The 15,729-nt window shown below is 40.4% G+C and overlaps 2 protein-coding genes and 1 long non-coding RNA gene across 6 annotated transcripts in view; 2 read left to right on the top strand and 1 right to left on the bottom strand.

The window, feature by feature from the left end:
* Positions 1-1,203: 1,203 nt before the first annotated feature.
* emc3 (ER membrane protein complex subunit 3) lies at positions 1,204-11,282 on the bottom strand. 3 transcript variants are annotated; one of them, XM_088636409.1, is made up of 9 exons: positions 11,115-11,282; positions 10,163-10,322; positions 9,207-9,264; positions 8,910-9,003; positions 8,419-8,523; positions 7,618-7,699; positions 6,931-7,010; positions 5,248-5,330; positions 1,204-3,377 (listed from the first exon to the last, which is right to left on the bottom strand). In XM_088636409.1, exons 1-9 carry the CDS (start codon positions 11,128-11,130, stop codon positions 3,249-3,251), a joined length of 807 nt encoding a protein of 268 aa, XP_088492535.1. In that variant the 5' UTR covers positions 11,131-11,282; the 3' UTR covers positions 1,204-3,248. The 3 variants fall into 3 exon arrangements, with proteins under 3 accessions (XP_088492535.1, XP_088492536.1, XP_088492537.1); XM_088636410.1 differs by having other exon boundaries at positions 11,119-11,278; XM_088636411.1 differs by having other exon boundaries at positions 10,978-11,117.
* On the top strand, positions 7,699-8,767 carry LOC148661912 (uncharacterized). The gene is made up of 2 exons (XR_015939642.1): positions 7,699-8,026; positions 8,219-8,767. It is a non-coding gene; the product is annotated as an uncharacterized LOC148661912 (long non-coding RNA).
* Positions 11,283-11,512: 230 nt separating the features above from the next.
* Positions 11,513-15,729, top strand: part of fancd2 (FA complementation group D2) — a 36,212-nt gene continuing 31,995 nt past the window's right edge. The window contains exons 1-5 of one of the 2 annotated variants that reach the window (XM_088636393.1): positions 11,513-11,798; positions 12,097-12,198; positions 13,527-13,664; positions 14,078-14,145; positions 14,235-14,341. In XM_088636393.1, the coding sequence (XP_088492519.1) occupies positions 12,135-12,198; positions 13,527-13,664; positions 14,078-14,145; positions 14,235-14,341 (377 nt within the window). In that variant the 5' untranslated portion in view covers positions 11,513-11,798; positions 12,097-12,134. The remainder of the gene's footprint in view (positions 11,799-12,096; positions 12,199-13,526; positions 13,665-14,077; positions 14,146-14,234; positions 14,342-15,729) is intronic. The other variant, XM_088636394.1, reaches the window with a different exon arrangement.

Raw genomic sequence — 15,729 nt, 5'->3', positions numbered from 1 at the left:
TTTCCCATTTTGTATTTATAGCGCATGTTTTTATGTTTTCCCTGCATGCAAAACCCTGCACTTGTCTACTTTAAACATAATCTGCCAAGTTTTTGCTCAATCTTGAATTTCATGTACATATTCGTGAATGTTTTTGCTACTTCTAGTGTTTGCTAATCCTAATTCGGTAGCATCTGCAAATTTAACTCGTTTTACTATCCCAGAATGTGGATCACTGATTTGAATTAAGAGCAGTGGTTTCTCAAAAATTACATTACCCCTCAGATTATTAAACTACTTCACACAGTATTGTCTTGAATATGCAGTTATATTAAATATTAAAAATATAATTCACATCTTATTATACATTATGATAAAAATATAATTAAATCAGCCAATAAAACACAGAAGACGGTAATTATAATTTTATTATCAGTGAACAAGCACAATCCCCATAATTGTAAAAATCCAGTGTCAATATCAGGTGTCATCCCCAGGAATGTCAGTAACAGCCTGGCCTCAATATCAAACATTGTTGATTAGGTTACAAATACTTTCCTAAGGCAAAGTTTTCCTCTCCTGAACAAGTGCAATAATGCTGTAATTCTTGTTGCTGGTTAGGTTTAGACAGACATCCAGCCACCTGAGGCCAGAAGAGTTTCAATCTGGGTTCATAGCATAGCAGGATCTGTGTGGAATTGAGTGTTCTTGTCTTGGAGGGCATAATGTCAGCTACCAGTCATTGGACACAGTTGTGTACCCTGGACTTTCCTTCCTGGTGCTCCATGCACTCTCTGAATTTTTGTGTCTTCTTTAGAGTTTGCTGCTAACACTGTGCAATGCCAAGTTCGTTAGTGATGTCAGCACAATAACTTCCTGTCTCCAGTCATGCTCAGAGTGCACTCTTTATCTGTAGGGTGCTAACATTGAGCCATGCTAGGCACACTGAATACCCCAGTCTCTCCTCATAGGCATTTCCATTCCCTAGCTAAACCGGAGAGTACAAATCAAAGCATCTGACACCACCTTCATTTCAGGCGCTGACTTACTGAGTCGATAACTGACTCATTGTGAGCAAAGACTGTGATGTGAAATTAAAAGGCTTAATTCATCAATAAACGTCAAGACCTGGTTAAGACTGTTTCTCTTGAAATGCTGCTGTTGAAAATAAAATAAAAAAGTCAACTTCTTAGATTTTAAATAAAAATGAGCTGTAGTGGTATATAATTTTAATCATTTATTTTGTTACAAACATTTGCATTTTGAACTGTGTGATAAATCTGCTAGCATTCATGAGACCGTTGCATATGAAAAAATAAATTGCCACAATCATTGATTTTGACAGACTCAAGACAGGAAAATTAAAGTAAGCATTTGTTCCAAATTACCTGAATAGCTGTAAATTATTACTAGTTGCATCGTAATGGAGGAATGAGGATCACTTTTTTCTGGTAGTGTCATTATCTCTTCAGGGATATTAATTTAAAGACCAAGATAATATCAGAACATCTGAAACAACTACTTCTGAAGCACCTCACATTAAACAATATGGAATCAAACATCTGAGCAGAGTTGTAGTAATCCAACTTTAACTTGTCACGGCATGTTGTGTCACAAACCCTATTACAGTCCCCTTTTTAAACACCCACAGCAACCTGAGAAACCAGCTTTAAGATAATTTATAGATTTGAGTTGCCATCACAATAGCTGTGTCTAAGTGCCAAACAGTTTCCATCAAGTGCTCCAGACCACACACGTGCTGGTCACACACACTATTTCACACATGCTGACATAAGTGTAATAAAACAGCAGAGTACACCAAATAACCAAAATGCCTGTATTCCTAGCCTTATTTGGGAGCTTTACAACTACAAGTGGAAACTCTCTACTTAACACTTTCAAAAACTATTGAAAATGTTGTACGGCTTTAGTATTTGAAGACCACATGTAGTGTCTACAAGTTTTCATTCCAGATGTTAGCATTCCTGCTTATCTGAGCTACTCATTCACTTTGCCTGAATTAAACACTTCAAAAGCCCTCATCTGTTGATTTTTTAACGTCCTTTAGCAAGATGTTTTAAAACCTTTTGGTTTGCCCCTTACAGGACTGGAGTAAAGCCCCCTTGATTTAAATGGACATTTTTGTCTTGCATACAGGACAGTATTTTCAGGAAAATCAGAACATCTACAAGCAAATGCCAATCCCACAAGGTTTCTACATACTGAACTATTTGACCATTTCAGATTATCACAGTGTATCATAGATTTTTATATATCATAAATGCACTTGATAACAATGTAAAAACTGCCAGTAAATTACTTAACTCCATCTCTCAAAGTCTGGGGGTACAATATTATTACTACCAGTATTTATATACTGATCCCCATCACCATGACAACAGAAACCTCAGATGGTCAGCCATTTTGGACAAAGAATCAACTTACATTACTACCCTAATGCTAACAATATACAAGACTACGATGAGAGGAGAAATAAACCACAAAAAACAACTCTAGTCAAAACCGTCTCTTTACAAAACAGAAGGGAATGTTACACGAAATATGGCTTGGAAAATAAATATAAAAAAATACACTACACTAAACATCAATGGTTGAATTCTACACATTTGAATATGTACATGTTAAAGAGTCAGAATTATGTAGCTGTGTCAGCCAGCCAGCCTTGCTTTCAACTCAAAGACGGGATTAGTGTTGAGGGGGAGGGGTGCAGAAGGGTAGAGACAGAAACCAGAACACTAACACCATGAAGAGGCAGCACAAAAATAAAACGAGCTGAAACTGAGGCAGAGCCAAGTAATTCTTGTAAAGCATTGTGATGTACAATCCCTATGCCAGGAGCTGCGCGAACCAGTATTCAATTCCTGGTAGTACCTTTTCAGAGATGGCTAAACCATCCTGAACAGGGATAATGCAGGAGTCTACCATGGTACAGCAGCTTTGATTTCCACTGACTGCACCTCGCTGAGGGAGGGTAAAATCAAAATCGCAGTTATACAAACATATGAGCTTGTTTGATGAAGCATTTCGCAGCAAACCTCGAAGAATTAGGGTTTCCTCTCCTGAACTGGACATCCACAGAAAGAGCAATCAATACAAATGTAGGCAGCTGTTTTTTTGACTTCCTAATCAACAATGTTCAACCGAGAAAAACCTGGTCATTTCTTCATGCAGCTCTTGCTCTGATCCTCTCCCCATCCAGCTGCTGTTGAAATCTGCAGCACTGTGTCAGTACTACATGCTCTGGCCAATCAGAAGATGCCAGTGGGCAATTCGCTGCTGAACATTCCATCCAGATCCAGGTCTTTGCTCATCAGCTCCTCCTCCACACTCTCTAGAGCCCACTGGTGGTCAGTCAGCTCCAGGGCTTCCCACTCAGCCTGGATAACAAGAAATCAAATAAATCAAATCAAAGTTGATTTATCAAATGCACAACAATACAGCGTGCAGCAGTAGTCGCTGGCAATGCAATGTCTTTTCTGCGAGCTCACAAAAATCACAAGAATCACAGAAATCACAAAAATCACAAAATTGAGGTTATGAAAAATAAGGTTACATAATAATAGATGTAATAGAAATTGAATAAAACTCAATATGAGTAGAGCTGCTACAGTATGTGTCCGTGGTGTATGCAATATATACAAGTAGTGTGGTTATGCTGAATGCAGTGAAAACTGTGTGTCCATGTAGCCATTACAGGTGACTTGCTATAGGAGCTGCAGGTTGGCTGTTTAGCAGTCTTATTGCCTGGAGGTAGAAGCTGTTCCGTAGTCTGTTGGACTTGGACCGAATGCTTTGGTACCGTTTACCGGAAAGTAGGAGGGAAAACCGTTTGTGACTGGGATGACTGGGGTCCTTGAGAATGACCTGGCCTCCTTCAGACATCTACTTGAGTAGATATCCAGGATGTCTGGTAGCTCACAGCTGGTAATGAGCTGCGCTGACCCTCTGACTGGAGTGGCAATGACCAATACAAGTGTTTTCAGATTACGGGCTCTTTTTCTGGTTTCTGGTATCATTCATTTAACCTGTTTTATATGATATAATCTACTCATGAAAACAGTTCCTAAAGAAGTTATCTGCTTTTATCTTTCCTTATTTCATGTTTGAAGACAAACCAGATAGCCGTTCTCTTTGCCAACAGTGTGGGAGGGCTTTTAAATTTAATGTTTGCAGCTACAATGTGCTCTGGGGTCAACAAAGAGGGGTTCTCTGTATCCCATTCTAATAAATAATGAAGCAGCCGGGACCATTTCTCTCCCTAATCACGCCTAGGGAATGTAAAGTTCTCTCTGCAGAATTTTGTTAGTGTCTGACTCACATATGTTATGCTTAATGTTTTGAGAACAAGACAATATATCTTGTTCTCAAAACAAGGAAGAGGAAGAGGTGTTAGTGGGGCCAGCAGGGGGCGCTAACCCTGCGGCTCATGTGAGTACTAATGCCCCAGTGTAGTGACGGGGACACTATACTGTAAACAGGCGCCGTCCTTCGGATGAGACGTAAAACCGAGGTCCTGACTCTCTGTGGTCATTAAAAAATCCCAGGGCGTTTCTCGAAAAGAGTAGGGGTGTAACCCCGGCATCCTGGCCAAATTTCCCATTGGCCCTTACCAAACATGGCCTCCTAATAATCCCCCTCTGTGAATTGGCTTCATTACTCTGCTCTCCTCCTCACTGATAGCTGATGTGTGGTGAGCGTTCTGGCGCACTATGGCTGCCGTTGCATCATCCAGGTGGATGCTGCACATTGGTGGTGGTAGAGGGGAGTCCCCATTACCTGTAAAGCGCTTTGAGTGGAGTGTCCAGAAAAGTGCTATATAAGTGTAAGCAATTATTATTATTATTATAACATCGTTTTTATAATGATCTCTGTGTTCTAGGGAGGGCACCTGAAAACAATTTGATAAAACACAGAACTAATAGTTGTTTATTCGCTTATCTTCAAGAGCGCAGTGCAACAAACCTGCTGATGTAATCTCACTATAATAAGACATGGCATGGACATTTTAAGTTCTGGCCTGCTGTCATGGGCTCCCAGATCTGTAACATATTCCAAAGCACTATAATAACGCTTGTTACTTGTAGCTAGACGTTGTCCGTCTCTATTTTTCCTATACATTTTTTGTTGAAAAGCTGACTATGAACATCTTGCCATGGCGAATGGTCAATAGTCGCTGAAGTCAAGAGCGTTGTGTGTGCTGGGTAACTATGGCAAGGATACACATCCAAGTCATTCAGTCATTCGTACCTTAAACGCCTTGTTGGTGTCTGCAGGCATGGCCATGGCAGCTCCGCTCATCTGTTCTTGCATAATTCTGGACTGATCGGCACCTGTAGATTCACACCCAGTTCAGGTACATTTGTCAACTGCAATCTTTACTCTAATGCTTTGGCTTGCTGGGGAAAGCTGTTTGATTCGTTTTTTAGCACCAGATGGCGTACCGAGACACCGTCATGATTATTAAACCTACGATGGACCAAACTCTATGACTCAGGTCAGCATGGAGTAAAAGTACCGCCCTGCAGTGGACGTGGGATCAGATGGGCTTCGGTAAGCAAAATTGGGAGTGGGAAAAACATTATGTAGTTCAAGGTGGAATTGGGAAGGAAAAAAACCCACTTATTTGTGGAAAAACTGAATCTAGTTAGAGCAAGAGATTCCTATTCAGTAAAATTAATAAATGTTTTGTTTGAGCTTCTTTTTCCTATACAATTTATGCTTATGCGTTATGCTTTTTTTCAGGAGTTTTCAAGCAGCATTAATAATCCTTGCATATAATTTGGTGTTTTAAAGTTCATCTTGCTTATAACAATCCTTAAAAAAAACTTGAACATTTGAAGGGAAAACCGTGGAACAATTTGTTTTGACCACGGTCTTTGACAGACTCTTGACCGCAATAAACAGAATTTTAGAAACTTTTTAAAATCAAGATTTTAATATGAAAAGTTAAGTACTGGCAAGAGATTTCATGTCCGTTATTTTTGACAGGACAAAATAAAAATATATATCCTAATCCTTTCATTTAAAAATTAGCATGGTGGGTGGTGATCTAAGGTTGCTGTGTAGAAGAGGATAAAAATGCAAAAAAACAAAGTGGGAACCTCAATACAGTCTACTCCCAACAAAGGTAGGAGTGTGTACGATGGCATTAAGGAAAACAGTCCTCATGAAGAAGAGCTCTTGATGAGGGACAAATCAATTTGAAGGCTGGAATCAGGACCATCACTTGTACTTCCTCATGTAATTATCCGTACAATGCTACAGCACAACATCGTCATAAAAGCTGGGAGTTTTGGGACAGATATGCTTCAAACATGGCACACACGACAACCTGAACCCTTACCCGGGAGGCACCAGAGGCAAATTAAACTGGACTTTTCTAAGGAGATTTGCTTGTTCTTCAATTACCAGTGGTTTTCTGCGGGCTCAGGGGATGTGACGGTGAAAGACGTTCCCATGGATGTACACCACTACATTCTCAAACACTGTTAAGCCAGGGTAGATACCTGTTGCTGTTAACAACAACAGAAACAACCTGGCCTGTGTTTAACTGGAGGGCTGCCATCCCAAAGACATCTTTGCTCAAACAGGACTGGCCCCGATCTATTTTTAGACAGTTTTGTCTTCAGCCTGACGTTCAGAAGAGTGATGTAAAAGAAGTGGTTTTCGTTTGGGAAGGAAGGCACACAGTTCTTCGTGCCCAGCTATCTGAGTGGTTTTGTGAAGACTCTACATTTACAGCACAAAGGTTTATTTCTTTTTTTACTTTTTGCATTTCTTTTTTTCTTGGTTCACGGCCTTATCCTCACTCACGGTCGAGCTACTTAACAGAAGCCATATGCATTGAAGGAGGCACACTAGCACGCAAGCAAAGTTGGAAAGTAAGGGGGGACTGCACAGAATGATATTCAGGAACACTGTGTACTTTACCATTGTCTTGTCCCAAGATAAGGGAGTACATGCTGCGCAGGCCGAACACGTTCAGGAAATACCACGATGCTGAGCTCACCCTAAACATACAAACAAGGGGAGGGGTTATTGAAATTCATCCGCGTAGGGATACAGATACACAGAGGCTGCACTTACATCTCCTACGGGGGGCCGAGATATCTGTAGAGTGGCATGAATATCATACACAGACTACCCCACCAAACTTTCTTCATTGCTCTGTTGCTTGGGAACAAAACAAAACCTTAACTATGACCTTAACTATGCCTTGTTAAACATTTATTTGGCTGTTTACAGCATGGTGATTGCTATTGGCAGCACTATTATACCAGCTGCACAAGGCTCATAGGCATCTGCTTCAGGGGAGTTTCATCCTACCCAAACGTCTTCACTGTGTTGAGGAAATATGTTCAGATGAGCAGTTACAGGCCACCACAGACAGACACAAGAGACGACGCATTTTCTATTCAGCCCAAGCAGTTGCCAAGACCATGCAGGCAAGCCCAGGAACACAGAGTCTACAATTCCTGAAAGGGTCCAGGCATGTAAATGCAGATGCAGAGACGGCACAAAACATCAAAGGAAAGCATCCATGGACTGAGGAATCACGTACAACAGTGAGCACGCGCGCACACTTATTGCGAGAGAGAAAAAAAACGGAGCACTGACCAGGAGGCGTCGAGAGAGAGGAGCTCAATCCCCTGCTGGAGCATCGGTTTGAACCGGAGAGTGAGAGGAAATGGCACCTTAGCTGTGTGGGCAGAGAAGAGTCCAGGTTTGAAACACTGAGATGCAAAAAACTGTATGCGTTGTAGCCTTCTAATATGTCTCTACAAGTTGGAGGAGTGAGCAGTGAGGTTAGTGGAATAAGTGCAATTTTGTGAGCTAAAAACCACCACACACTTAAAAATCGCTGTAACCAAGGATGTGACACAGAACATGAGAAGTAACAGTGGAGACACCTGAATTCAATCTAACAATGAAGTCACCTATAATTTATGCAATGGAGGTTTGTTACTGTAAAAACAACATCTTAAGGAGCAGCTAGCAGCAAAAACTCTGGAGATATCATAATCAGGTAATGCTTTTAAAAAGTGCCACATTGTTATATAAAATTAAAACAAATGTGTGCTGGAACATTGCTTAGGCAATATGGTGTTCCAGTCTTTCCATTAAAAATAAGCATTTTTACAAAGTAATATCAAAAATACTAACAGAACTTCCTTAAGAAGCCGTCTCTCCAATATTGTATTTGTTTCTCTTCATGCAGCTCCTCTAGCAGCTCAAGAGCAGAGGAGAAACTTCCTAACATCACCCAACTCCACAACCAAAGATAACCAGATGCAATCATTGGCAGCTGTAGGCAGCAGCACTGAGCTACGTCTTCCCAAAACATAAGAATGGCAGGAATTGAAAGACGAGGATCTGCTTATGAACTGGACAGACCCAAGGACGCCCTCTATAACTCACTGGTGACAAACCCGGAAAAGGTCCAGTTGATCCAGCCTCCAATGAGGATCATAGGAAGCACATTGGTCACATTGCCCTTCATCATGTCTGTTAACATACTGGGATCTGAAAGGAAAGAAGCCCATATTTAGCGTTTTCATACTTGCAATGGAAGAATCTTTTCAGTCAGTTTAATCTGGAATTCCCAGAATGGAGAATCAAGGTGTTTTGCTTTATTTAGATTATAAGGAGGGACTTTTTGGTCTTCTGTGTTTATAGAAGACAGGACTCTTGAACTCAAACTAAACGTAAATACGTGGAACTTGTTATGTTGTGTTAATTTGTGTTAATAAATACTTGCTTCTTCTAAGTTTGGGCCATATTACTACTTTGTAATCAAATTCAGTCATAGCATAAAATTATACCCTTATTTTATGTTATTATATGCTCTTTTTATTACCATATATATTAAAAAATAAACCTTTTATTTTAGTATTATTAGAATGCCTTACCTGTCATAGGAGAAGGTGGAACAACCTTTCTTTTAGTCTTTTTAAAAAATCCATCTTCTTGGTTATTGAAGAAAAACTTTCTCATTAAAAAGGACTAAAATAAAACAAGATAAAGAGGATTTTATAGGCAGTTTTGTCAGCAAATGTATATAATGATTTAGCCCAAATGGTTAGAAGGAATGCGGTGCAAAGCTTTCTATGCAGTGTATTAAAGATGTTTTTAATCAACACACGTCTGTGTATCACAGTAATACATATTTTACTGTGTAAAGACATCAAACATTAAAATGCACATACCTGTTTTGGGATGTATTTTCCATTTTCTCTTAGAATTCGACTTCTTATCAATACCTGACTGAAGGGTTAAAAAAACAAATGTGAGAATCGGTGAAAATCACAACAACCCATCAATGCGCATCTTGACCCTCAAAAGCTTCTTAAACAAGCAATCATCCCGACTTTATAGATCATTTAATTATTGGGTTCCAGGATTACAGAATCCTGGCGAAATAAGAGTGCATCAAACTTTTTTCCAGTTTTGAATTAGGAATTTCAGAGGTTTTTTAGTCTAAAAAATAGCAAGCATATACCGTGTTTTTCTACAGAGTCTGGTGCACTTAAGGAAACTTGTGCTGTATCTTCATTAACAGGAATTCACACTTTGACCATTTTGAGATAGAAACCTAAAATCCAGATGTTAACAAAATACAGTTTGGCAATTCATGTTGTGGGGGCGGCTCAACTGAATCCTACTTCAGGAACCAGAATGAGCATTAGTAGTTGGTGACAAATGTCTGACATTTCCAGGAACCTTTTCCAGGAAAACTGCGGTACTCCCATATAGTGTAGCTGTTAGGTTTTCACCAGGTGGTCAGGGTTCGACTCCCAATGTCCAAAGGACAATCTTGGCTGGGGGAATACGGAACTACCCAGCCATACAGTTGAAATCAATATCCAGTTGAACATACAGTTGAAATCCTTGGTTCACCTCGACTGCTACGTATTAAATGGGCTAGATGGGCCTCCCTAATTTTGTAAACTTCCTTTTTTTGTTACTTTTTTAACCCTGCCACCATCGTGCCCTCCTTTAATCGCAAGTGGCTCTTTCTCCCCAAGCTTTGTTTCCAACAGGTGCAAGAGAAAGCCTCCATCACGAAAATCAATAAATCCCAAAGGCGTGCCAACCCTATTCCGGACTGGCATAGCCAGAGACCGGATCAGAGAGGCAGTGAGGGACATCAAGGCAGAAATACCTGTCGGAGACTTGCTCCAGTGTGAGCTTTTTGTCACTCTGCAGGAGGATGGACACATAGTGGCGGATCACACCCACGAAAAAGGTGATGAAGACGATGGGCAGCACCACCCACAGGCGGATGTTGGAGTCCAGGAGCAGCTCAGGCTCTGCCATTGTAGCTGCAGAGACAGAGAGGACGTGACCCCAACAGGGTCCAACCACCGGTTCAAAGGCGGGAACTGTTTCGCAGAATGACACCCTTCCTTATTTAATAAATATATTTTTTGCAGGTTTACTCCACCTCTGAAACGATCAGTCAAAGGATTACAGCATAGCTGCGATTTTCCAGAAACCAATCTGGAAAAGTACTTTTGTCAGTTCGTATTCTTAAGAAGCACTCCCATACTTTCTTTAGTTAAAAAAAGAGAGATTTTGCTGCGATCTAAGATAGCTAAACGCATTACACATTAGGAAATTTCAACATTTTCACGCATTAGAAAACACTGTCATTTTCCCTATTGGTTCCAGAGAATTGTTCAGACAATCATCCACCGAATTCCTTCTTTTGTGGCAAACCAATGGTGAGTTAAAAACGATTAAAAAACTATACATACGAAGCGTAATATACGTAATATTAATAATAATAGCACACATTAATTCCCTCTAGCGGTGATGATAGTTACTGTAACACGGGCAGCACATTAAAATTATAACAAAACATTTTTCTTTTCCTCAAAGGCATGCTTTTTTTTTCAAAACTCGTTTCACATTATAAAAACCTATATTAAATTCTAATTATCCTCACTTTCTTTAATGTATAAGGAAGTCTAATACCTGTAACGAACAGACGCACAGGATGTGCAAATGTCGATAGTTATTGGAGATGAACGAAACGCTCTACTACAGTAGCGGAAAGATGAGATTAAATAACTTCAATATAAAAGCAATCCAAACAGAGAAGTTTATGCAACCTACGCCTTCAGTCATTCAGTTCAGGGGCAGCTTTCGAAATGACCGGATTCCCTTCTTCGTTGTACGGCGATTTAATCAAAGGCGAAAACCCTACACCTAAACTGCATCAGCTCTTGTTGGTACAAGCAGCCATGATTCGTTTCGAAACCAGGAAGTCGGGAGCTACACAGGGCGAGAGACCATAGAGCACCGAAGAGTAGATAGAGCACTGATGAGTTGCTGAGAAAGAGCGGTCAACAGAACAGGAAGGAACAGGCGTAAACTACAGCGCCACCCAATGGCCGGGACTGGAACAACACGGAAATAGTCCCGAACATCAGATCAGATGCCCTTTCAATTAGGGTCGAATTAAAATGTGGGCTGTAAATTAGGAAATAATTCCGACTACAGCACGTTTTGCCAATAAAAAACAAACCAAAACAAAATAGCTAAGACAATGCAACAGCTATCCAAAAAACTGTTATTTGCTGGCAGCTATGTCGTTGGTTTAATGTACATGTACAGTTTTCGCTGAGACTGTACTGCATCAGTTCACCCCATTAATGTACTCCGGCTTTCGCTGACGTATACATCCTTGAATTTGACGACAATCCCTAACCCGCTGCCAAACACTGGCGCGGGAAAGTAACTTTCTGAATTACAGCCTGTTGGTTGAGGGGGATTTCAGCGAGTCTGTTTTTCTGGTGGGTCTGAGTATTTTCTGTCGTTGAATGGTTATGTAAATGTATCGTTCAAATTAGCTAGTCTGCACGAAATCGTAGTAGAAAATAAAGGAATTGCAACTGTAAATCTTGACTTACTGACGCAGTCTTCAGCTGCTGTTTACCAAATAAAAACTATGGATGTTGTCCTTGTATTTTTATGTTTATGACTTAATGTGTTTAATTCCCTCATATGTTTTGGAATGTCACCGAGGGCAAATAAGTAACACGAATAGTTCCTGAGGTTACAATTGTGGGACTATTTTTTTTATTTTTACAGATACACACCGCTAAGGCAGGACCAGTGGTTTGATCAAAATGATGCGAAAGAAGAGGCGTTCCTCTTTGGATAAAATTGAAAGCGACGCCTCCGTCACGTCTAGTAAGTAAAAAAAAACTACTCTGTAATCCATTGATGATGCCAGAAATGCAGAATTATGCGTTTATTAAACTTTGTTTAGCCTGCTCTAGGAAGACATTGCTTTCAAACGAATTCGGAATACGTTCGTTTTTCTAAACTTTAAATGCACAGAGTAGACATGTCAGTTCTTAATAATTCCCATTTGTATATCCATTTCGCTTTGTAGATATTTCTGTGTTTTTTCGATACAGCAGTAGTAGCGCAGTTAGAAAAACTGATATTCTGTCACCCATTTAGAGTTAATCCTCCCGGGACCTCCAGTACCAGGACTGCACAACCCTGATTGCTTTTTGTTTTGGAACAATACTTCTCTGCCTCCTGTCCTGCCCCCAACCTTCCTACCCACACAAACACCTGCCTTATATCACCTGCAGCTCAGTTTCTTGAGATAAAATAATCCAGAATCATAAGAGTGAGATAGTAAAATCCACGGCTAGGATCTGCCAAACCTGCTTTCATCCTAAGCCCAGTCATCGGTGAAATTGCTGAAGTGGTTTGGTTTCTGTCATAATTTTATTTTTTGCCACATTAAGACAGAAATACAAAATGCAAGTTTTTGCTAAATTAAAAAAAAAGTATTCCTCGGTGTAATTAATCAGACCTTTTGTCCTTCAATATGGCAGTCCCCTGATAATAGAGCTAGTCAGCAGCAGACATGATGATATTGTAACGCATACGGCCGACAGGTACTGTGTAAGAGCCGGCTTACCAGAGCTGGTGACGTCACCGCCCTTCCCTGTGATAGCAGGACTACAGCTACTGTACAGCTAAAATGTGGAACAAATCCCCCAGCCAGGTGGTTAAAGCCAATTCCCCGACGTCCTCCAAGAAACTGCTAGATGAGATCGATTGATCAGTTGGCTGCTGAATGGGTTAAATAGCCTGAATGGCCTCCTCTCATTTGTTGTCTTTCTTATGTAACTTTGAATTTGGAAGTAGGGTTCCAAAAAAACAGTAATAAAATACACAAAGCTGAGAGACCTGCATGGCTAACACAATCCATGGGAAACATTAAAAAAACATGTTATTTCAGTACAGTTTTTCTTTCCTTCTTGGACATGTTTGGTTTTTTTAAAAACACGTTTCAGATTCTGTAAACCTAAATGAAATTCGAATTATCCTCACTCTCAGTAATGTATAAGGAAGCTTAACACCTGTAATGAACAAAGGTGCAGTAAGTGGAGATGAATTAAAAAAACATGATTTTTCAACACCTGCCCCCACCCCTCCCGAGTACTGCGCGTCAATTTTTTGGGGTCCTTGTCAAGCCCTGGTATATCCCCCGGCAGAGAGCAAGAAGAGTCGTGATGGGACGCGCAGCCTGAAGCCCACAGCGCAGCACGATGACGCGGGGGAGTCTGTGTTTGCCCAGCTGGTGAGGGGGGCAGGTATTGCTTTGAGACAGGGCCGCACGCCCAACGAAATCAGTAAGTGGGCTCTGTTTCCTGGTATGCTTTCCTTCCCGTTTATTTTTGTGTTTTAAAGTAGTGTTAGGTTCATCAGCAGAATTAGTACATGTTAGTCATAAAGAGCATACAATCCCAGCCTTCTGAGTCCAAAAATAAACTTGCAGATGTTTCAATCAAGAAACCTATAAGTTCAAATAAGCGTTGGATTAAGTAATTAAGCTCAGCCAGAATGAAAACCAGCAGGTGTGTGGGCCTACAGGAATGGACTGGGAATACCTGATCTAAATGGTTTAATACACAAGTAATTGGAAAAAAAATGTTTGCTAAAATATTTTAAAATGTTTGAAGATTTTAAGCCTTGCAGCCCTGGTTACAGCAGCAGGAATGTGGGCATTGGTTGGTGGTGTAAGTGGATCTGGCATGTTTTATAGCTGTGGATCAAGCGATGTTCCACAGGAGACTTCAGCGGAGCCTGAGGAAACATCCTCATTATCCCAATGTGAGTATACAGCCTAGAACTCAGTCGTTACCCATTCTGACTCTTTATGCGGTGCTCAGTCTTGGTAATGAGTGTGTATTTGGTTGCAGGTAATTAAAGAATTTATTACTGGACTGGAGTCTCACATTGAAGATCAGGAAAAGTTCAAGAACTGCCTTTTGCCCTGTGTCCCACGCTCATCTGATGGGGAATCCAGGTAACCCGTGCGAGTCTTGATTGGGCTGGTACTCTTAACTCCTCACGACCTCAAAGATTAAGGTCTCTCTTAATGGATGTTTTTGAACTACACGGAACAGGCTATAGAGACCTGCCCTGCTTCTTGAAACCTTTCAGATTGCTTCAAGGTTTCAAGAAGGAGAGGCAAGGCTCTATTTTGGAAATCATATGAAAAAAGAATGGAACTGTTTCAGTCATTGGCAGTGATACCTGTTGTTCTTCATAATTTAAGCCCTTTGACGCAGGCATGCTCTACTTGTGTTTGACCCTGAGTGAGTGGTAACCCAGTGTCAGGTGAGTGAAGTACACAGTTTGTACACTGCAATTTAAACTAATAGGGTCAGCCTCCTCCTCTCAGCCTCTCAAGAATGTGTCACAGAAACGTCCATCCAGACATCTCTGAACTGAATGGCCAGCCCAAATATTACTAAGAGCAGATGCTGTACACGATTCTTTCAACACTGTGCTTTAATATGTTTCATTTTCACTGTGCATGAAAAGTGTTCAGAGGGCTTTCCATTTCATACAGGAGCACAATTCCCTAGAGAACTGCACTTACTGATTAGGTTTCATATTAGCAAATTAATTTAGCAAATTAATTACATTTGATATGATTAATAAATTAAATAGTAAAATTAGAAATTGAATTATTTTGAATTTTCCCTATGGTAATAACAAGCTCCAGTTATTGGCTATGGCTGCCGTCGCATCATCCAGGTGGATGCTGCACATCCACCTGGTGGTGGAGGGGAGTCCCCATTACCTGTAAAGCGCTTTGAGTGGTGTGTCCAGAAAAGCGCTATATAAGTGTAAGCAATTATTATTATTATTATTATTATTATTATTATTATTATTATTGCCAAAATCATGTATTTCATTATTTAAGGCAGTGTAAGATGGAATACTGTGTGGACTAATTGTCAGTCCTGGTGGGTAGAATGTGCCATTCTAGTCTTAATCTCACCATCTTTAGCTCTTATCACCAAAATACACAGAGGAGCAGAAAATGTGTATCTTAATATTGAATAAAGGCATGAACTGAAAATTATCGATGGCAGAGACAATATTTTTTTTAACTTAAAACAGTTCACACAACATTTGGAAAGAGAAATCTGGAAGATAACGGTATTGAATGATCTGGTGAAAAGAAAAGTGCAGATTGTCCTGTTGTCAGCTGTGACCTTACAGTATGAAACATGTTGGTGGAAAAAGACCTCCTCTTGCTGTTTTCTTTGCCTTTAGATGACATGAGTCTACAATTTTCCTCTTGCTACAATCGGATACCTGCGTCTGCGGCAGGAGTAATGGTGACCTGGGTCTCCACGAGCTGGGATTAGATGAGTCTCAGTGCCGTTGTGAAAGGAGCAT

Source organism: Lepisosteus platostomus, chromosome 6 (assembly GCF_059453375.1).
Source record: "Lepisosteus platostomus isolate fLepPlt1 chromosome 6, fLepPlt1.hap1, whole genome shotgun sequence".
NCBI lineage: Eukaryota > Metazoa > Chordata > Actinopteri > Semionotiformes > Lepisosteidae > Lepisosteus > Lepisosteus platostomus.
This window is presented reverse-complemented; position numbering and strand designations above follow the sequence as displayed.

What these genes read in the sequence shown, in the direction of transcription:
- emc3 (XM_088636409.1), bottom strand. An exon ending in CTGGAGCAAGTCTCCGACAG is followed by an intron (nt 9,265 to 10,162) that starts GTATTTCTGCCT and finishes TTAACCCTTCAG; the next exon opens with TCAGGTATTGATAAGAAGTC. An exon ending in GAAAATACATCCCAAAACAG is followed by an intron (nt 9,004 to 9,206) that starts GTATGTGCATTT and finishes GTTTTATTTTAG; the next exon opens with TCCTTTTTAATGAGAAAGTT.